General features: G+C 37.9%; 1 protein-coding gene across 2 annotated transcripts in view; it reads left to right on the top strand.

Annotated features, from left to right (window-relative positions):
- LOC103144561 (probable flavin-containing monoamine oxidase A) overlaps positions 1-23652 on the top strand; it is a 66604-nt gene that overhangs the window by 26597 nt on the left and 16355 nt on the right. For both annotated transcript variants that reach the window (XM_016676171.1, XM_007561608.2), the window contains exons 8-10: positions 3569-3669; positions 13926-14084; positions 19798-19884. In XM_016676171.1, the coding sequence (XP_016531657.1) occupies positions 3569-3669; positions 13926-14084; positions 19798-19884 (347 nt within the window). The remainder of the gene's footprint in view (positions 1-3568; positions 3670-13925; positions 14085-19797; positions 19885-23652) is intronic.

Below are 23652 nucleotides of genomic sequence, written 5' to 3'. Positions count from 1 at the left end.
ATTTCAGAAAATTGCATGAAGTGGGTTGATTTTACTTTTAAAATGTTGGAATACTTTCCTTTATGTCACAATCCTGGACATTTCCAATCAATTTTAAAGCATCTTTCTTCACGTTCTAGCATTTATATTTGTTTCTGAATATCGACACAGAATGAGCGCATCTCCTTCTGACGCATTCATTATGTGGCTATAGAGTCATCTCAGAAATGTCAGATTAAAAACCATGTCAAAGCTACGATTCAAACTCATTTTCATTTTGGCCAAATTAAGGTCATTAATCTTCTTAAAGGTGCCAAAATGTATTGATAAAACCTTTTATGAAACTGTTAAAATATCAATGAATTCTTAAAATTAAATATTATTGAACATCTTTTCAGTCCCTCCAGGATTTTGTGATACTTTTTGTGATTTTTGCAATAAAAAGTCAAAGTGTTTGTGGTACTAATTTGGAAATATTTGCAATATTTGCACTCATTTATGGCGGTACATGTGACTTTTTGTATAGATTATAATCTGACATCAATCAAAGCTGAGGCAGCTGTTTAGTACAAGTTGGAAAGTTTTTTGACAATTTGAGATAAATCTGCAATAAACTCCTAATTATGTATTAGCACAAAAAAGTGTGGGCATTTGTTGATTTTAGGTGAATTTCCATAATGATTATCAAGAAAGTGGAGGGACTGACTGATATAATTTGGCAGTAAACGGATAAAAACTGATAATATTTATGCCACTCTGTGCTTAGTCTAGAATCTAAAGGGCCACATTAAAACCTGTGGCGGGCCGGATTTGGCCCACGGGCCTTCAGCTTGACACGTGATGTAGGAGAAACGGAAAAAAGAATATATTAATTATAAAGTTATGTATTATGTCTGTTTAAAATATCTTGGAAACGTCTAAATTGCAAACTTTAAAGACCATGGGAATCATGGGAGGGAAAAAACTAATCATAAGAGAAGAAAAGAGGAAAAATAAAAGAAAATGACCAAAAGGTTTGACCCAAGTCATAGTTTAAAAGACAGTTATTCCTGATATTGACCAAATGTAAGTAAACTTTTGAATTTGAGTAATGTTTCAAAAAAAATTCTCGTCAAGTTTTCTGACATTTAGCAAATATAATAAATTTTGGTAATTGTAGCTTAGCTAAAAGAAGAAAAGCTTGCACTGATTTAACTTGAGCTGGTGAGAAATTTTTTTTTATTTTTATTTAAAAATACATTAAAAAATGTTTGGCTCTCATCAAATGTTGATACACATTCTTTGTCAGTGGTCTTAATTTTTCACCTAAAATGTCCTTCTTCCCTCTGAACTCATCTCTCTGCTGGTTGGATAATGCTGCACTCAGAGTTTGCAAGAAATAACTTTGAGTCGTCATCTTGTGAGCACTTAAAAAGTCTTTAACCTCAGAAATGAAAACCTGAATATTGGTTCTTCCTTCACTTTGTGAGAATAGTTTGAGCTGCTGCTCCTTTAATGGATCCTTCAGCTGCTGTATAAGGAAGGTCCACTCATTTATGTTTGAGATTTTTTTGGAAAAGTCGATGTTGTCGTTGACAGACTGAGCCCTTCCTTGTATCCCCTGTAGAGAAGCATGGCAGAATGATCAATAAGGTCCTCAAAAGGTGCCAAAAGCAACGCACATTCAAAAGGCCAAGAGAAGAAATTGATGGGTGTCTGGAAAAGTTGAGAGCAGTGATCCGATTTTCACTTCAGTGGAAAAACTGCCTTTTAGAGGTTTTTAGGCTTTCTTTTCATTTTTACACCATTTAGTTTGAGTTGGAGTGGTATCTTCAGTGCCACATGGTTTTCATTGTGGCTAAAAAAAAGATTACATGCACATGATCTTGGTAAATGTGAAACAAAACTTTTATTTGTCTTCTTAGAGACGGGGGGTAAATCGTCTAAATCTTTGCTTTTACTATAAAACTCTATTTAAAATGTATTTAGTGGAACTGAAGTTAAATATCTTGTCTGTGTGCACCAACCTGACAGAAATGTCAACCACTGGTGGTTAATGAATCCTGGGAGAGACGGCCATCTGTACGTGCAACAGTATTCTCTGTTATGTATTATTTCAATTTTGCACCACTTTCTGTTGAGTTATTACATAAAATCCAAATGATATTCATCACAATTTGTACTTGGATACTTGAGCAAGACATTGTATCCGATTCAAACGAAGTACAAGTTTTCAGCTGGAAACAAATGATGCATGAGGCTCCTATTGACGAGCTTTAAGTTATGCATGTGCTGGTGTCTTTCAATCGGATATGTGGCCATGTCAAATTAGTTTGGTGCCACTTATCGTTTCCCAGTTATTCAACTTTACTGCCGGTGGCTCATAAATTTAGCTCAGCATTGTTTTGAGCTTAGTGGCAGGTCTTGACAGTTGAAAAATGATGCATCACCTCTTTCCTGTGGTTCATTTGTTAATAGCCTGGCTTCTGGCCAGATGTTGCCTCACCTGCCAGGCGTTCAGAAATGGCCTCACTTTGCCTCCTGGGGATTCGCACTGCAGGAAAACAGCTTTAGTTTGTGGGAGTTAACTGACAATACAGATTAGCTTAAGTGTTGTATTAATTAATAGTTTCTTTTCTGGAGAGATTAACCTGAAGTGCTGAAGTGATTAATCCTATCTGACCAATAAGAACTGCTGGATTTAAGTGCAAAACATGTTATTTACAAAAATATTGACATTAATTGACAAAGATGTTTGGTAGTTATGAAAAGAAATAACACTGATTAAAAAAAAGAGGTTGAAAACAAGCAAACAGAACAGACTGAAAACCAAACGATCTAATTTTCAACCTTGAGGATTTTGATGAACCTTCGTCTTCAAGGAACAAAATGACTTAAATAGTGAAAATTAAACACTTGGTAGAAACAAGTCAGCAATTAAGGAAGCAAGAAAGTGTCTGTATGTTTAGAAGGAACACTGAAATTGGTTGCATGTCAACTGAAATCAGTTTCATATCTGATCACACTGAAGCGTTGCTTAAAAAATGTTACTGATGCTGAGAACAAAAAAAGAACAAATCTTTCAGATTTACACAAAAATAGATGAAAGAAGTTTACATTAGTTTAGAGTCGATATTAAAAATGCATTTTTTTAATCCCATTAGATTCAGAGATGGCATTTTCCCAAAGCTTTCTGAATAAATAAAAGCATCCATTTAAGAAAACCTTGGAATATTTTGACAGGCATTCAGAGAGGATTTCTCTTTTCACTTTGGCATCTCTTGAGGTAATGAAAACAAAAACTTTGTTCGGGCCACAACTTCAAATCCAGCAAGGACATTTTTACGTTGGCTCTTAGAAAAACAACTTTCTTTATGTGAAAGGTCAAATCCAATGTAGATTTGTCTATTTTTCTTTCTGAATATATTTGTTTTTCCTTTTCTGAGAGTAAGGAAACATCCCAAGATGACAAAGATAAACCACAGCAAACAGAAAAACAAGCAAAGCCATAAAAATGTTGAAAAATTGCATGAAAAACATGCTTTTCCATTCCATCTTCTTATTGTAGTTGCTTTATAAGAGTTATATCCTGTTTTTGTTCATCCTCCAGCAAAGATCCAGTACCAGCCGGCTCTGCCCAGCATGAGGGAATTCCTCACCCAGAACATGCCTGTCGGCCATATGATGAAGTTTATTCTAACGTATCAGACGGTGAGTAGCAGCGGATCAAATCTGAAGCGCAAGCTTCTCTGATGCAGCCAAATGTTTCTGCGACTGAGTTAGTCTCAATGCGGGTAAGATTTGACCTTAAAAGTTGGAAGAGTTTACACTCTGTTTGTGTCTTATCCTGTCTGTTATGCCATCTTGTTTGGGTACAAGGTGATCTGTGTTTGATGTGTTTGATTATCTGTGTTAATCTGATCAGCTGTTTGGAAATACAGGACAGATAGAAATGCAAAGTCACCAATCTGTGCTTCAGAGCATTACTGTTCATCTGGGGAAGTCTGAACAGACACGTCTGAGTTTGTTTCCCAAATGTAAGAACTATGCAAAAATCATGTCTTCTTTTTTTTAAGAGGCCTAAAATACAGAGTACTCCAAGGCTCAAACCTAGGACTCCACCTATTGAATATCTATATACTCCTAATAGCTTACGTTACAACAGAAAATAAGATTAGTTAACTTAACTATGCAGATTAAGAATGTATGATATTGATATCCAATATGCCAATATACTAAAAATACTAACGTTTTTTCCTATACCTACCTACTGAAACTATATGGCTTTCTCTACTGTGGAATTAAAACACTGTATTATCTTTGTCAAGTTAGCCTGCTACCAAATGCAAATGCTAAAAAGGAGGCTGAAAATGATGTAACACATTCAACTTGCATTATGTTTAATGTCAAATGTATTAATGACATTTGCTCTCGCCAACACAATGACAACACTCACACTGTGCAAATTGGACGTTGTGCTGTGCTGCAGGCATCATTGTCACTGGTTTGTCATATAAAATCAACGCTTTTTATATCGGTAAGTTATTTTTGACGGAATGTCCGATATTACATTTTACAGCTAATATCAGCCGATACGATAGCATGCTGATAATATCGTGTCCTAATGCAGCTGATACACAGCTCTGCGTTACAATGTCACCATGTAATTCTGAAACCATCCATGCACTGAACAGATGCTTACAACAATGTGTGGATGTGTTTTAATTTCTCCAACTGAACAGAAACAGAAGTGAAGTTATCGTCTTTGGATCTGGTATCGGACCTGAACGTTCAGAGCCACATAAAGACGGTTACAAAGTCAGCCTTTTATCACCTGAATGTTATTACCAGGATTAAAGGACCAAGGGAAAGTGCTATACAAATAATCTTGATTGATTAATATGCAAATAATTATGCAATGTTGAGGCTATTATTTTGAAAATATAATTTAGCTTTGTTTTAAAAGGAGTTTCAGGAGTACTGTTTCTCCAATTCTACAAGAAATATATGAAGGCTTTGCGGGGAAATTGATAAATTAGTGTTTTGCTAGTTGCTAAAATCTTATTTAGACATTTAGCAAGCAGAAATGTCTAAATAAGACATTATAATGTCTTATATATCTTATTTAAACAGAAATGTAATAATAAATAAGACATAATTTATTTACCTGATCTAAAACAGAACACATTCAGTTTAATTTAACTTTACACCGTGAAGGAAAAATAGTTGGTTATAGGTGAATATTTTAACTAATTTGTCTTTTTTCTGCTTGATTTGTGTCTGGTTTTCTTCGTTTACCTCTGTGATTTAATGTACTCTGTTGTACTTAATACATTTTATTAATGACTTGTTGAGTGGGGCTTGCAACCCGTTGATAACTGCTTGCTGTTCTGTTGGCTGATGAAGTCAATCATTCCAGACTCAATCGATAATATCACACCGTTGTATGTGTGATTTATTTTCAAAATTGCATTGCAAGTTCTACATGACCTAAATGAGGGTCAAGTTTAACATAAACTTATTGGAGACCCAGAAGGATACTTGGCTGGTTGTGTTGCAAGTTTGCAGTCAGTTTTCATTAACACCCTTATATAACACTGAAAAGTGTTTACATTTCTCCCTAAAATTAAATTCTCCATATGCAAAAACGAGCTTTGGAAGCTTGAGCTTCAAACCGCAAATAAATGCAGAGCCAGAGACTTTGCACAGCATCTGAGATGTATTTTCTTTCATCTTCATTTTGTCCTTTCCAACCACACCATTAATTACCAGAATGCACCTTGTTAGTAGATTAAATTTGCCAGCTGTAATGAATGCAGGATCATTAGTGCTCATGCAAACATTTATTAGATCTGCGCCTCGGCGGCACAGCGGGGCGCATTTAGATTTGCAGGAACACGTAAAATATTGTTGGCTGATTGACAGTGTGGCTCAGATGAAGCTCTGCTCCTCTTCCTGCGTGTCTGCGTGGAGTCGCCGCTTTCATGCATGACTGAAGAGCTCACTTTATACTAATTACAGCTGTGCGTTGCAGCCTGAGGGGGGGCAGGCCTCGCAAACCTCAAATTAAGGTCACAAAGGTAAAGTATAGGGTACGCTCTCCTCTGGAGGATGGAAAATACTTGGCTGAAGTGTTGCGGGGGGGGAAAAAATGAGGAGGGAAAAAACTTTTAAATGAAGCTGAAAGAATGATTAAAAAAAGCAGCAGACATGGCACCCTGCTGGCCTGACGGCTGGGCCACATCCGACATGACAGCAGCTTCCACGGTTCAATACGCCACTGTGAGGTGCTTGTTTTGTTCAATTTCCCTTGCCCTCCATGTTTTCTGTCACTCTCTGCTGCCTGCATGTGAAAAATAAGAGGAATTTATTTTCCATCTTAAAGGAAGAGAGTCTTCTATATGGATCCTTAACTTCGTTGCTGCTTTCTTCTTCTGTAGTTTTGTATTAATTATGTAAGAAGATGCAAGCCACTTCACTGAGGGGAACTTGAAAGTGCTCTTTAAAGTCTCAAGGAAGTCACAAAACAATCTTATCTTCATTATGATATGCTTATCTGTCTCCTACAGTACATCCAGTCCTTTTCTCTTTGAGATGCCTAATGCTGTGCTGCAGTTGATTTAGTAGTTTTCTAATTAGAATAGAAATGGCCTTTATTGTCCCACTGAAGGGAAATTCAGAATAATTCAGGATAATTAACTCCATCCTCACAACCGTTTGCTATTATATGTTGAATTTATTGGTTGTTTATCACATGCAGCTTCAAGATGAGAACACCATGTTCCCTCTTTACCGAGCTAACGATAACCAAAGCTGTTAATTCTGGTCAGATAAACAAGCGGATCTAATTTTACATGCATCTAAAGTAGAGCAAAAAAAAAAAAGAATATTGTGAAAAAATAATATATTTTTGTCACTTCCTGTTGTCTGTTTAAATCCTGCTCTTTCCTGCAGCCTGAATGAACCAGATGTTATGTAAGAAAGGAAACTTTCTTTAAAATGTCTGAATAAACAGTCAGGTTCAGACTGACTGTTTATTCACTAAAGACTTATTCCCTTTTTTTCCACAAACAGCAAAATCACAATTTCAGTTTTATTTCTAGAAATCCTTTTTTCTTTTTTTTTATTTAATGCAATCTTCAAAATTAAAAACTCATTTTTGAGTTTTTCCTAATTAAAAATCTGCCCTAAAATTGTGTAGCTTCTCTATCACACAAATATGTACATTTAAAACCATGCAGTAACTATTCTGCAATAAAAAATAAATGTTAAGTGCTTCCATTCTCCATCCTTTAATTTGCCCTTGGATGCCTTTTCGGGGGGTTTAAATGCGGAGCATCAATGTCTCTTCTGATTTGCTGCAGTGATTGGCACAGATTTTATGCCTTAATGCTATTGGACGGTGACCAAAGTCTCTACTTTTAACTTTAAAGTCACATGCAGAGAGGTTTCTGTTTTGTGAACATTTAAATTTACAAACATGAGAACACACTCCACTTCCCATTCTCTTTTATTTCACAAAGTTGTAATTATTATATGTTTTGAACTCAAGTATGTTTATTTCATTTATTCCTCACATTGTACTGTGAAAATTTTTTAATTTCCAACAGTTATAAGCTTTCAGATCTAAAATCCAACCTTCTTTCAAGTCCTTGTTTTCGCTGGAGACTGAAACAGAAATCGCTGCTTGCAGTGGCCACCAAGGGTCTCAGCTTGCAGGAGTATTTCATCGCAGCGCCTATTCTTTTTATTTTTCAGACCATTTTCAGGGAGGCATTTCCGAACGGCGCCGGTGTTTTGACTGGAAGCGGCTTGAGAGGAGCGCGCTCTGGAGAATACAAGCGGCTCCATTAAAATGACATCAAGAACCACCAGCAGTCCCTGCTGATGTGAGCGGAGGAGTGAGTTTAGTGCACTAAACTGCCATCTTGCTTCCCGTCTCCCTGGCGGGAACATCTCAGAGAGTGGCTAAGAATTACTCTCGTGTGAAAACCTATAACCGGAGGAAGCCGGAGACGCCATGATAACAGATGGCAGCAGAGTCCTCTTTAGGATGACGTCCTCGTTTGTTCGGCGCGCAGGAACACTTTTGCCCCATCATCTTGCCAAGCTGAAGGATTTTGCATTATCAGCATAAATATTTCAGTCTGCATTCTTGATTAGTTTTATCCCCCCATTGGGTGCAATCTTTGAGGCACCAGCTTGTCCCTCTCACGGTCTGAGTCCATGGAGGGTTTCTCAGGCAGGCGAAGGCATCTGTCTCTTCAATTACCAGTGACAATGCCCCCCTCCCCCCCTCCAAGTGGTAGGCTATTTACCGAGGCAATGCCGGTAGCGATGGAGTCATCTTCATGTAGTTTAATAGGGCCTGAACATAGAAAAGGAATCCTATAAAGCAGATTGGAGACATTCGCCTCCACAATTGCTGGTATATTTGATGGATTTTGTATCGTGTGGTCACAGGTATCCCTCCTTTGGAGCTTTATTCAATTAGGAGTTACAATATTTTTGAAATATTCCAGGCACTGCAGATTATGTATACTTAAAGGGACAGTGTTATGTAAAACTGACTTTTTTTTTTTTAGCTTTACACCATGCTTAATTTTGTCCCCTCGTCAAAAACATACCTGAAGTGTTGCCTTGATTCTCAAGTCTAAGAAATCTTTTAATCTCCATGGCAACTATCCAGTTGTGGGTGGAGCTAGCCCCGCCTTCAAGACGCAGCTCCTCCTGCAGTTTCCAAGCCATAGCTTCCCCACTCTGCTCCTACAGACTAGCCAGCAGCAATTAGCAAACACCTGGTGGAACAGCGCATCACTACGAGCTGCTTCTCAGTGAAACGCTGGTAAAAACTTTAAAGGGTTAATAGAGGAGCGACGCTCCGATGACTTCCTGAAGGCGGAGTTTCAAAAAATCAGGAGTTTTTAAAGAGACAGAGTCCCAGTTTCAAGGTGTTAAACTACCAAGCTAAATTTCTTTGTTGCATTCGATACTTTTATAACAACTTAAGGTTACATAGTGCAGTTTCAGAAAACACAATAAACAATGTAAATATGGCAATAAACTGCATAAAAATGGCTATGCAGCCAGAAAAAACACATAAGTTTTTTATGCTTGTTGAGGACAAACAACAATTAACCTCGACTTTCCAGTTGATTTTCAGTTGTTTACATATTAAGTCAGTAAATATAATGTTGGCAGACTTTTTTTTTATGTGTCAAAAAAAAATAAATTACACTTTTTTTCTGCTTTATTCCAGGAACAAATCATTTCTACTACTGTTCTTTTTTTTTTTTTTTTTTTTTTTTACCATTTCTTTGCTTGTTAAGAAGAACTGAAAATTATATAAACCAATCTCACTGGTGTGCTTCAGTCTAAACATCATGATATGGTTATAATAACATTATGATTTACAATTCCTTTAGCTAAAATCTGTGAAAGATGGGAAACATAAAGGCAGCTTGCTGCATTTGTCTGGTGAATAAGTGTAACTAAAGCTGAAAAACATGTTGCTGTTATTGATTTAACCTCCTACTCTCACATTTAGATCCTGACAGGACTGTCACATTATGTGTTGTGGATATTTCTTCACTGTATTACCGATCTCTTTATTCCCTCTACTTTGGCCTTCGATAATTTTCTCAGAATTTAGCCTGAACAGAACGGCCTGACAGTGGAATAAAATAGGAACAAGATTGAATATTTAAAGCCAAATAAACAGTTCCTCAACACAAAAAGCTTGTGAGAGCGTGTTTACCGTCGTCGTACCTTATCGGACATTAATGGACTCAGTGATTTCATGCTTCATTGACTAACGTAAGGCTTTCTGCTAGGGATAAAAATAAAAACTGAGCTAAATATGATGTGAAAAAACTGATATACATATTTGGCTTTAGCACAAACACTGCTTGGATTTGTGGAAAAGTTTTGTGCTTATATGCTACTAACGTTTTATATAGCAAACAGGATAGTTAATGATTAGTAAATGCATCAAATTTCCAGGGTTGATCCTTATTCATAATTTATGAATTCGTAATTTAGGAATAAGGACTTAATTTGTAAATTGGATAATCTTACATGCTGGATATCAATGTCTGGATCAAATCGTGACTGAAAATGATCTAATTTTGTCTAAAATTAAAGCTTTTAAGTTGACAGTATGTTGGATTTGGGTGAATCTGATGTTTCCTGCTTGCAGGTCCAAATGTTGCATGGTTTGACCTTGAGATTGGAAAATCGGGGCACAGTTGGTCTTGTTGCTCACTAGAAGCTGTCGAGAAAAAGGTTTTAATGTCCTGAAAAACAGTTTTGGTGCAGCAGAAGCTCTTACTTTGAAGTTCTTGGTGACCCAAAACATTGTCCTTAAAGTCCAGGACTCATTCTTTGCATGTGAGGTTATTCTGATGCAAAGCAAAGAAAACACCAAATAAAATGAGCAGATCAGTCTCCTAATTTGAAGAATAGTGTTTTAAACTGTATTTTTTACAGCTTCACTTGTACTGATGATGGTCTAACCCTATATTAATATTGTCCCATCAATGTTTGCAATGGAAAAATTCATTTAAAACGAGTTTCTGCTGTCAAATGATTGTAGAATTAATCCTACTGCACAGTAATCTGAAAACAATAAAAATTGTCACAGTAAGAAGTTTGTGTTGAACGGCTGAACTTGTGCGAACACATGGCCTGCGTTCTCCCCTCTGGCCAAAGTACAGATGTTTATATAACCCTAACCGGAATGAATAAAGGCCTAAATAATGTAATGTGATGTAAGTGTTATTTGGTGCAGATTCAAATCAGTTTGTCCTGCGCAAAAGCCTCTGTTGTTGCTACATTTAAGGCTCCTATCATTACATGAGGTCGCCTGCAGGCTACAAATAGCATATGCAAAGGGAGCCAAACTCTTATTTTTTCATGAGAACATTTGCACAACATTTGCTGGTTGTGCTGAAGGATGTAGCCATGATCCTTCCAGACAAACACGGTGACTAATTAAGCTGACAGGTTGACACCATCCCACCCCCAAACAGCTCAGAGGCCTGTCACTCATCTGGATCAGCCTCGTCAGTCGTCTTATCCGGCCCCTCTGCCTTTTTGCAGATCAGTCCTCGTGTCATTTCAGCTCACTTCTGCCGGGTTCCTCCCATCACATCTGTTCTGAAGTAGCATTGCCCCCACCTGTGGAATATGGTACCAAAGTCTGTTGTTTTTTACTTTCTGCAAAAATGGCAAAAGATGAACAACTTTTCTGCTGTGGATAGAATAAAACAAACTCAAGGCTTGTGGGCCAAATCTGGCCTGCAGTGGCTTTTTATGTGGATTCTAAACACTAAATGTGCTCAAGTATTATGTTTTCAATCAAATTAATAAATTTTTTAAATGCTTACTGCCAAATTATATCAATCAGCCCTTCCTGTTTCTTGATAGTTATTATGCAAAATCAAGACATTCCTGGACTTTTTTGCACTAATACATAAGTTATTGCAGATTTTTCTCAAAAATTGTCAAAAACTTTACTTGTAGCTGCCTCAGCCTTAATTGATGTCAAATTATGGTCTATGATCTATATACAGCGAGTAATAAAAAGTCACATTTACCGTCATAAATAAGTTCAAATATTACCAAATTAGTACCACAAACACTTTGGTTGTTCTTGCAAAAAAATCACAAAAAGTATCACAAATTCCTGGAGGGACTGAAAAGATGTTCAGTAATGATTTAATTGTAAGAATTTAAAAATGTGAACAGGTTTTATCAATGCATTCTGGCACGACCGGCCCTTTAAGAGCCTAATGAGTTTGACACCCCTGGAGTAAAACACTAACAGGAAAATGCTAATGATTAAAAAGATTTTTAAAAAATGTTACATTGCACATACAAATCAAATCTGGTTTATTTCTACAGCATTTTTTTTTAACGTTATGTAAGTAGCCCAGGATGCTCTTGTCAACTCTCCATGAACAACTGCATTCTTTGCCCTTCTTTTTCGAGCTTCCAGGAAAATAAATGTCCCGATTTCCTGTGTGCGGTTTCATATTAATATGGAGAATAAATCTGTTCCAGCTGCCAATTTCCCATCTGCAACCAAAAATAAACACCTTCTTGTCATGCATGTCTCACTTCAGCGTGACATTGCCTGACTCGAATCAACGCCTGTGAATTCAGAGTTTGATTCATTTGTTCAGAAAATAAAACAGGGATCCTAATAAAGATGTTTACAAGTCACTCACTGGAATGAAACATGAAACTGTGATGCTGCTGTTTATTGCAATGTTTGAAAAAACAAAAACACACAGTCATAAGGAGCATTCACTGTTGGGTTTAGTTTTATTGCAGCTAGAGATGCCTGGCAAAACAGTTTTTACATTTTCTTATATTAAAACCACAAACTGTTTTTTATAGGAACATTATGTGACGGAACAACACATATTATTCAAAGCTTTAAAAAATGTGCAGAGCTCCGTTCAGTCCAGCGTTTGATGGCACAACTATATCAAGACATGGCCGTCCACCTTAACCCACATGCTTACACCTCTTTAAAATTAATCAGCCAGGAAGCTGCGAGAAGGACTTTGGTAAGCTGCAGATCCACAGCTTAGGGGGGAGAGTATTAGACAGCTGAAAGTCAAACACTCCAGGACTAAAACTCTGGAGTCGACACAGACATTCGGAAGAAGGTGCTCTGGTCAGATGAGATCAAAATCAAAAAGTTTTGGCTTTCATGCAAAATACTGTTTGGATCAGAAGATTAATTCTGCGTACGATGGTTTACGATGGAGTTAGAAACAGGATAGTTCTGGAAGAAAAACTGAGCCTGCACAAGAGTGGAGACTGGGCCAGAGTGTGTTATAGTGGCCTAGTCAAAGTCCAGACCCAAATCCAGTGGGAATCTTTAGCAAAACTTGAAAATTCCTGCTCACAGATGCTTTCCATGCTGTCTGATAGACCTGGAGGTATTTTTCAAAGAACTGGAGGTGAACACTTGCCTCTATATACTTGCAGGTTCATGTGCACGCCACACTTTTCAGATTTCTTTGTGCAAATCACAGAAAACTACAGTGAAAAAAGTTTGTGCTTGAGGCAGAATGTGAATTCCTTAGTTTGCAACAGCATTTAAAAAATACAGATCTCAACTTTGGAGATCAAGAATTTGTAAAATGTTCAGGCTGGATGATGAAGTTTTACACTGTCAACACAGTAATGAATATGTTAGGAATATAATGTGAATGTCTGGTGGCCCCTTGGTCATATTTATAACATTAAATCATCATCTGAACCAAAATGTTTTAGTCAAACAAGGAAGTGAAGTGAAAGTTTGTCTGACCCTTTTATGTTCGTCTCAGGTCCAGCAGGTTAACTTCCTTAACCCTCAACAAACTACAGAGCAACAGAACAAATTAAACATAGCTAAAATGTGCAACATTAATAATAACAGTTACAAACGTACACAAAACCCTGCTACATATGCATCACGTTTACAACAACCTGCTGACCACAGTGCTTCACAACATCAACAGAAAATAAAACTAAATTTGGTTAAAGAAACATCAAATCAGTGAAGTACTAGTATCCACAGTTTTTCTTCCCTTCTTCTTTTTTAACTGGTGCTGAAGGCCCGTCTGGACGTAAACTGACCTACTGACTGAGAGGAATAAGTGGGTTATTGTTTCCACACCTGTAAATAAACCACTACTGTAAATTCAGCAAGAAATGAAGCAATCTAGTAAGAATTAGCAGAAAAATTAGTCATCAGAATGTGGCCCCCGCGTTGTCAGCTTAAACAATTCTGCCTCTGAGCGGATCCACTTCATGCTCCCCTGCTGAAAATCAAAGAAACTCTTCTTTTCATTATTGTCTTTGTTCTCAAAATTGGATGCCCATTTAGCATCTCATTCGGGATTTTTACTGTTGACTTGAATTTAACGGCAAACCGCTGATGGAGCCGGAACGTCTCTGTCTTCCTGCAGGCCTTCTGGAAGGAGAAGGGTTTCTCCGGAGAAATCGTGGCAGGATCTTCCACCGACTGTCCGTTCTGTGTCACCTTCGACGCCACCAGCCCGCGTGGGAACCCGGCTCTGGTGGGCTTCATTTCCGGCCAGCAGGCGACTCTTTGGAGCACCAGAGAGGTAAAGTCAATAGGGGCTGAGGCCGGTCTAATCAGATTATTACGAACCTGTGTTTATCTTAGCAGAGCTCTCATGCTGCGTGCAGCAGCCGCTGCCGTGTTTGATATTTGATTTGAATTCAGCATGATCTCATGTGAAGTCATGGAGCCTGCTAATGGTGAAATGAGGAAAGCGAGATGTATTCATTGTGGGTATAAAAGGCTCAAATATCGGTCACGAAAACTAAAATGTTTTCAAACATTCATTTATTCCCCATTTCCTCTAAAAATAACAGGCCACATTAGCATTGCAGAGAGGTTCATTCGATTGTGACTGCATGTTGAGGGTTGGCGCAGATTTCCATTGTGTGTGGAGACAAAGGCAGAGCTTTGTGTCTTGTCATAATAACAATATTACTTGAGTGCAGCATTAAGAAAATTGCATCCAGGAATGAGGCGGTTGGAGGGGTGGATGCTGCTGCCAGCTCGCAATGGCTATTACTTCATAAAATATAGCAGATAAAAGCATTTTTAAGTGGCTCAAAACAAAACCCAGTGTGAGGGACATTTATGTCTAAGTGCCCTGTGCAATGCACATCTGGTGCTTTTAGTTCATTAGGTGTTAATTGGCTGGAAAATGAAGATGTGGCTTTATGTTTGCTCTGGATGTGAGGTGAAGGAAAAGATTTTAAGATTACTCCAGGAAAAAAATCATTAGTGGACATTGTACTGCCAGCACCTTCGAGTAGTTTTTCTGATTAGTGAGGTTTCTTTCCTAGACAAAGTAAATGACAACTCTATTGTTGCAAGTGTGTTTTTTTTATTCCAAAAGAAAGTACACCTGACTCCGTGTTATTGTGTGTAGCTGTATGTCTTTCCAGTGTAAAGTCAATGAGTCTCTGTTGTTACCAACTCAGTGTTCTTGTTCAGCCAGGTCTCCTTTTTGGGATGAAGCCTTTCATGGAGCTTTTGGTGGTGCTAGTTTTTGTGTTTTTCTTTCAAGTAGAAAGTACACTTGTCTCAGTGCTTTTGTTTTTTAACTGAATCTCTTTTCTCTTTACTTTCAAGCACTTTTTGTTTTTGTCCAGCTCAGTTTTTCTGATTAGCCAGGTCTTTTCAATCAATAAATGACAAAGCTATTGTTGACATTACCTTTTTTTGCAGTGCTAAAATAGCATAGAAAGTACACCTAACTCCATGTTTTTGTGTTTAGTTATGTCTTTTTCCTGCATTAAGACAATAGTGAAGGTATTCTCTGTTGCTAGCAGGTCAGTTGCTCTTGTTTAACAGCGTCTCCTCCTGGTGATTAAACCTTTGGCGTTAATTCTTGTACTCTGGTTTTAGAAAGTACACTTAGCTCAGAGCTTTTGTTTTTTAGCTGCGTCTCTTTCCTAAAAGACTGCTCCTGTATTTAACTGTCTCTCTTTCACAGAAGATGTCTTTGACATAACTGTTACAGCCATCATCTAAGTCCACTTGTTGAGCTCCTGGCTCAGCCTATTTGTGTTTAGTCCCGTCTCTTTTCTAAATTAAGTGTGCATTCACACCAGCCCTGTTTAATCTGCTTTAATCCGATTCTAGTTCGTTTACCTAGAAAGTCTGGTTCATTTGGGGAGGTGTGAATGCATAATCAAACTCTGATGTGGACCAAAAGATCTAACTCTGGTTCGGGGAAAAAGAAGACAGTTTGCAAAAAAGACAATTTGCAAAGAAGCCAGTTGCGGTTGGTGTTTTCTCCTGAGGTTTTGTGTCATTTCCTTCAGTGGTTCTTGACGCAGCGCCCCCACAGGTGAGGAGGTGAACAGGTTTTTCAAAAGGTTTGGTTGGTTTGACCCAGTGCAGTGTGAAAGCAAACTGCACCAGCTGAAAATGTAACAAATGTTGCAATTTCTGTCCCCAATTGAATCAAGTCTGCCGGACTAGCAGGAGTGAAAACACTGCAAGTCACTGATGGAGCTGTTGCTGCCAGTGACCTTTTGTACTTTTTTCTTTTTTTATCTCCAGGTGAAAATGTTCCTTCTTCACAAAAACCATATTTCATAGGAATGATTATATTCTGCTTCATTTTTTAGGGGTAAATACAATCTTAATATTTTCAAACAGCTGTAAGTGTTTCAAATCTTCACCAGGAACCTTTTTTGCACTCATAGCCAACAAGAATATAATTCCTTTACCTTCTTTTCCCTTTTCTAGTACTTTTTTTTTCTGTAACTCAGGTAGGGAAAAAAATGTCAAAACCCAACATTGTGTCTGGTGTTGTTTTGCAATTTAGGTCGTTTTCCTGCCTTGCTTTAAAGCTCTGCAGCTGTAGTAGCTGTCACCCTGCAGAGACGAGCAGCAAAAGGTTCTTAATAATTAACCTCCACTTGCCGCTCTGCTTCTGAACACAGAGAAAATGTGGTAGCGTGTGATGCAAGCGGGCATAAGGGTAACAATTATGCACAGTATGTGCTGTTTAAATAAGATGCAGTTGTTGATAGGATATGCCATTTTTCATTTGGACCCTCATGCCCTACATTAATTCCCACGGCAGGAGTTTTAGATTGCTGGATACTGGTTTGCTCTGGTGGAATTAAAATGACAGAGACCTTTTTATGACTAGTTTTAACAAACTTTAAACTAATAAATCTATCCCAGAGAGGAAGCTGGAGTATCAAGAGAGACTCCAAACCAGGATTTGAACCTAGAACCGCTTTAGGAGTAAATATTTAATTGTATAACTCAACATTTATTCCAAATATGATAAGAATTGTTGTAAAAATGGGTGACCAGTTTCTGGAAAATGATTTTTAACACAAGTTTAACCTCATAATCATGTTGTTTTGGATGCATGTATTTCTGAAATCACTTCTTCTCCCGAAAACCTGAAAGCTATTTCAGTTCTTAGAGTAAATACTATGGAAATATGTTTGACTTTTTCCATTATTATAATTGCGTAGATGCATTAAATCTGGTACAAAAAGGTGAGAATAAAATTCAATTGCTTTTAAAAAAATATTTCAAACTCAATTTTCCGGCCATCATTTCCTGTAGCAGTGACGGCCAGAGGAAATGACCGTCATTTTTCTTTAAATTGCGCACGGTTAAAACCACTAATTATTTTAAAACTGACAGGGCATGGTGGCCAGAGGCTCATTTGTTCTTAAATTGTTTAATTGTAAGTTAAAAATAAATCCTGTCCATTGCTATTCTTGTACTTAGCAGCTAAATATAATCCAGTTAATCCTAACTGATGTTGGTTCGGATTTAATTTCAAACGATAAGGAAAATAAATGCATGTATTTTCGTTTTAGATGTATACACCAGGTACATATCTGGTCTCGGCTGTAAATTGGTAGAGTTGTGCCCTGAAGAGCTGGAGTTAAGTGGTTGCCATGGAGACATAGTGACTGTCTAGGTGCCTCGTTTTGCTTTCTCCGGCGATTATTTAACCTCTGCCAGGAAAACCCGGAGTCCTCTTCCAGCAGCTGTTTAAACTTTTGAATTATTGTTCTGAATGTCGATGAGGGAAAGAATCAATCAGAATACGATGAGCATGACATATTTAACATATTTTCACATTGTAATTTGACACTATGCAAAAAGCTGATTTGGTTTTTATGGTGTTCTAAAGCTGTGGTGTTAAAAGTGTGGGTTGGGGGCCATTTGTGGCCCTTCGACTCAGTTTGTGTGGCCCCCAAAAGCAGTTTGGGAATGAGAAACCTGGCACATCCAAGCTGACTTTTTATTTTTAAATCAGGATGAAATTATCCCCATCATCATTTTTTAAAAGTAAAATGATCCCAACTTCTGCTCTTATAACTGAGGATAAATTTGTTATACTGAGCCCAAAAGAATTTCAAAATAAGACGCCCATTTTATGTTTCAGGTCTTCAAAATCCAAAACCAAAAGAACCAAAAAACTTTAACTATTTGTTTGATTTGAGTTTTTGTTCCCTTTGTTTGGCCCATGTGACATACATTTTTACGTTTCAGTTTTGCTTTTTGTGCCGTGAAAATGTTCTATTTATGTTTTGAGCATGTAAGCCCACGCTTTAGCCCTTCTTTTATCGTCTGTAAGCTTTGCTCGCTTAACGAGGCGTGAGGTGACCTGCGTTTAACAAAACAAGAGCCAATCAGGTTCATTTTAAATCAGTGTGCCTTTCCTGCTTCGCACGGCGGCGTTATGTAACCCTCTTTCCTTTTCTCATGTTCCAACAAGGATTTCAATAAACATTTCTAATTTAAAACGGTGGATGAACATCTGATGCTCCCCCACCTGCGTTTACTTCTGCTCTAAACTCTGGCAGCTCTGTTTTTGTTTTTCTCAGAAAGCGTAGAGGGCATCCTAATTTTCTCCTTTTCTTTGGGATAAATTAATAGGTCATAAGCATGGAGACGGCGTAGACAAAGAGACCCAGTAGAGACAGATAAGACAAGTCAGGAGCTGTGTGTACGTTGCCTTATCTCTACTCCTTTTGTCAGTTTGTCTGTTTTTCCATCCCAGCTCTTCCAATTTGCTCATCCTTTCTGCAGTTTTTCTGCATCTCACTGTGTTGTTTATATCTTCTTCCTTTGAGTTTCATTTTTCTCCTTTGCTGTGTTTTGCTTACATTGTTTTGCTGGATGGTTCAAATGCTTTTCCTCTCCACTTTCTCATTTTCTTTCTCTCTCTTTTTTTACCCGTCTGAAATTTGTCTGAGTGAGTTCCAGCTCTGTTATTACCATTTTTTCCACATTTTCTCTCTCATGTCTTGCCTGAAATTTGTTTGCAACCTAATTTCTGATGGAACGCTAAGATGATACATGAAATATACGGGCAAGTTTACAGATTTCATGCAGCTGCAGCTGGATCTCTACTACTAAAAGCACTCCAATTATCACATATTGTCTCATTACTACTACAAACTTTAATTAATTAAACGGGATTTTAAGTGTTTTACTAATATAATTATGCACAATTCTATTTTTTTTTTCAGTTTTTCGACAATTCTGAGCAGTGTGTTTTTATTCAGACTCCTTGGTTTTAAAATTAACACTGCACAACATCTGTTTAATAAAAATGCTGGATAAAGATTAAATTAATAACCCAGTTAAAGTTAAAGTTAGCTGGGCAAGAATAACAATTTTTAGCAAATGCTTTCAATCCACTTTGACTGAGATATGAGGCAAAAAATTCACTCCAGATCCAAAAAGGCTGGCTGCAAGTTTTTATTCCTGCATCATAGACCAACAGAGTACATTCAAATACAGATGACTTAGTAAAATAGTAAAATCCAAGCCAGTTTTATTTATAAAGCGCTTTAAAGCTGTTTCAGCTGCCGCTCCTTCAGACTAGCGGCAGCTGAAACAAAGTGCTTCAAGCTGCAAACATACATTGTAAAGATTCATATTGAAAACATCATTTGGAAACAAAAAAATCAATTGTAAACAAAACAAATGAATTTAGTGTGCTCCGAAATGCCATTTAGTAAACAGCTGTCCATCTAAGGCAGCAGCAGCAGGAAGCATTAAATTACAGCTTTGATTCCTCATCCCCGCTGCACTGCATGTCCCTTCATCCTCTCCTTTATTCCTCCACACTCTTACATTCCTCCTGGTTTCATGCTCAATGTTGTGGCTCCTCACAAAATAAAAACCCTCTTTGAGCTGGGAAAAACATGGATGTGCATTATTATTTCAGCAGCATGCCGCTCTGCTTTTAAATGCTAAGCGCTGCTGGTACAACGCTGAGCCGGGATTTTCTCTGTTTGCAGGCTGGAGAAAGAAGAGCAGCTGTGCTTTCTAGTCTGGTGAAGTATCTCGGTCCTGAGGCTGCATCGTGCATTCACTATGAGGAGAAAGTAAGTACTTCACTGGTCAACGTTGTTTGGTATAAACCCGACGCTTTTGCTCTGAAATCAAACACTGATGCATAAAAAAGATACATTTGACGTCTTATTTGGTACATTTCAGTTCCTCAGGTGTCCATGATAACTCTGCATGGCAGGATTTCAAGAAACAAGGAAGCTACATCCTTCTTTGCTTCTGCTAAATTTGCTTTTTTGCACTATAATCCTCTATAATTGGAATATATATATATACATCTGTGTTTAATTGTCCTGACTCTCAATGTGCTGAGAAAAATGCAGCATGATGATAAAATAAATGTCTGATCAGCTACATTTGTTCAAAGAAATCTAAAAATATGCATTTTGATGCCACCTTCATGCACCTCTGTGTTATTTTAGTTTCTAATAACCCCAGTAACTAGGTTATCTTCAGTTTTTATAAAAATGTATTCATCAAGAATATAAATATATAAATTGGCCTTGAAATTGGCCTCTGTCTCTTTAAGAACCGTTTCCGACACTCCATTCATGTCGTCATCTCAACAATGCTTCTCCATGCCGTCCATTGATGCAGTTTACAACCGTTTTCTTGGAGCGTTGCTGTTTGATAAGCTCAGTAGTTCCACCAGGTGTTTGCTGCTGCTGCTAGTCTGGAGGAGCGGAGTGGGGAGATGAAGCTGCAAGGAGGAGCTTTAGGGAAATAGGGGGGGTGCTTTTGGTTGCTACGGGAGATTCAAGGATTTCTCAAACATGCTAGATGGTGTCAAAGTAACAAAAGTGTTTGAGGGAATAATAATACAACATAGTAAAATTCTCAAAAAAGTCAATTTTGCGTAATGTCCATAAACTTGCATGGATTTTATAATGAATTCACTTATTTTTATTTTTTTCCATGGATCATATGTAAAATTTGAAAGAAAATGCAGCTCCGGAAGCGTGAATTTGCAAAGCAGCCACTGCAGGAATGCCGTTTATCCTCCTTTGCGTTGATATACTGCGCTGCTTAATAACTGTGGCCACAAATGGCTTGGAGCACAATCCCTTCTTAAATCCTGGAGACAAGATTCCTCCACATTTCATTTCTCTGAGACGCTCCTAAGTGAGGTGGCGGCACGTAAAACCAGCCTCAACTACCAGCTGTAATTTACATGTAAAATCCCACTCCCATCCAACAGGGTTATAAACCACTTTATTGATTTTATACACTATTATTAAAAAAGGAATGCAGATGTGCTCTGAATTTCAATAGCTGCTGTAAACTCAGAGGAACTCTGGGTTTAAATGCATCAAAAAGCAGGAAGTCACTAACTTTAACTATCCTAAAGGCAGGAGATGCTCTTTACATTTATGCATCAAATATAATGTCAACTTTGAGTAAAAATTCGATAAACCTGTTTGTGATACAAACGTGATGCCACTGTATTCTTTTAAGATTGAAAAAACTTTCTTGCCACCCTTCTTCTGTCTTTCTGGTTTTCTTGACATGAGCATTAATATTTAACTCTCTATCTGAGGCCCTTAGATTCGGAGAAGAGGTCCGACAGTGGAATATTTTCTGGAACATCCGCTTCTGTGAAAATTGGCAGCTGTCGGATGTTTTCCGTCTCCGTGGATAAAACTTTCTCGCTGAAGAGTGAAGGATTTCAGATCGCATGTTTTATGATTTCGCACGTCTTAATTTTCCCGTCTGGCAAACAACACGTGAAATTTGATTGCAATATTTTCCAAGTTTCATAACTGTGAAATGTATCTTTCAAGGTCGAACAAGATTTGAAAAACATATATATTTTATTTGACCTTTATTTATACAGGTTGTCTCATTGAGATCCTGGACCTGTTTTGACAAAACAAACATATTTCAAACTTTCTCGCTTGTTTCTTTCCCTTTTACTTCGACCTTCTAATACAGAGGAACTCTGGCTACTTTAACATCATGTCTCCTACTTCACCCATGAATCTGCTGCAGAACCTGAAAGCTCCTTTTATTGACCAACTCCTCCATCCTGGGTGTAGGAGCACCTGCAGGATATCATCTGAGGCTACACACATAACTATCATTGCACCTAATAAATAAGCAAACGCAGCCGCATCTCCAACATGCATGAGCCGCACAAACCGAACCCACTCAAATATGATGCAGGAAAGTGATGCAGATGACATAGAAACAGCAGATCTGATCCACACGACGCCCGATGCGCCCCGCACAATGAGACACACACGCACACATGCACACTTATGCAAATTACATGAAATAATAAAGGCAGAAAAACAAAGCCTACCCATGTGATCCATGGGAGGAAGAGGACAGAGGTTCCCAGGTTCAGGTGGTTTATCTGAAACTTCCAGAGGAGGAAGAGATGAAGTGACGACGTTTTCTTAATTTCTACTTTTTTTGATAAACATTTTGACTGGATTTAGCTGTTAACTCTCTCAGCTTAGCGTGACGCTGGAGAAGTGCGCGGCAGGTGTCACGGTCAGTCAGTGGAGAAGCTATGGGGTGTCCCGTCAGCTCTTCAGTTACCAAACGGAGAAAAAACAACCTTGTAAAAGGTTCAGCTGGGGTTCAGTCAACCCCCCTTACAAGTCTGCTTATTCATTTTTAGCTAGCTTCACTGCATCGTCACATTTAGCTTACAGAAAGAGCGCCACGCCGCCAAATAAAATAAACTGACCAATAACATTCAGGTTTAGGACGGGCATGTTTTATATCTGCTGTTATCTGCACAACCTCCTTTTAATTTTGCAGTTTTTCTCCTCTTATAATCTGTTTTTATCCACATTTTTCTTCCTTTACATTCCCCAGTTAAACATTTTTTAATAACTGTACAGTATTATTTCTGTAGTGTTAAAACTTCGCCCTAAATGTTATATCTTTTACCTTTGAGTGAATATGAATTATTCCACTTACTTCTGACTGTATTCTGGTAAATCAGGGTTTTTTTCTATGTCCCTTTTCATTGGTCGTGTCTTTTTTCCCATCTCACTCACTTTAAATCCTACTTTCTACTTTTCCTTACTTGTATCTTTTTTTTGTTGTTGTTGTTGTTGTTGTTTTTGTTTTACAAAAAGGAAACATTTACTTTTCTACTCCATAAATTTAATCAGGAATCTCCAAAGAGGGATTCAGAAGGTGCATTAATCTGATTTAAAATGGTTCCCTTTAAATCCACGGAGGGCAGAAAGGAAAGAATATGAAACCAGCAACACAAGCTACTCGACTGGAGAGGAAAATACCTGCTGGGAATATCAGTTTTGCCCTAATCATGTTGTGTCACACACAAACAGAACAGCTATTTAGCGGCATTACATGATGCATAGCACACATTGATTAAATGTGAAGCAGTACATTAATCATGCCCGATGTATGATTCCTGCTTTCCCTCCGCCGTGCCATCGAAAGCCAGTGGAAAAGCGCCTTGAGCAAACCCAAGGCAGCAACATTAAGGGAGATATCATGATTTTACTTCGCTGACAAAGAGACTCAGGGGGGACATCACTTTTAAGAACAATTACTTTGAGTAAAGCCAGAATAATGAATGAAGGCTGCTTAAGCGGCGGAAAGATTTCCCTCGATTTTCTTTATGGCCGCTAAATTGTTATCAGATTTCTTCCCCACCTTCTTTTAATTACTGTTATCCGAACGTCCGCGACGATAAACGCACAGACAAGAGCGCCTTCGAGTTCAAAAGATCATTTTAATTTCTTCGCCGCGTCTCGCCGGGCTCTGAGCCGTTACGTTCCTCCGCTTTCCCATTAAGCGGGAAAATTGCAGGTATATGT

Source organism: Poecilia formosa, unplaced genomic scaffold (genome assembly GCF_000485575.1).
Source record: "Poecilia formosa unplaced genomic scaffold, Poecilia_formosa-5.1.2 Scaffold129, whole genome shotgun sequence".
Lineage (NCBI taxonomy): Eukaryota > Metazoa > Chordata > Actinopteri > Cyprinodontiformes > Poeciliidae > Poecilia > Poecilia formosa.
Note: the sequence above shows the minus strand (reverse complement) of the source record. Positions and strands in the feature narration are given on the sequence as shown.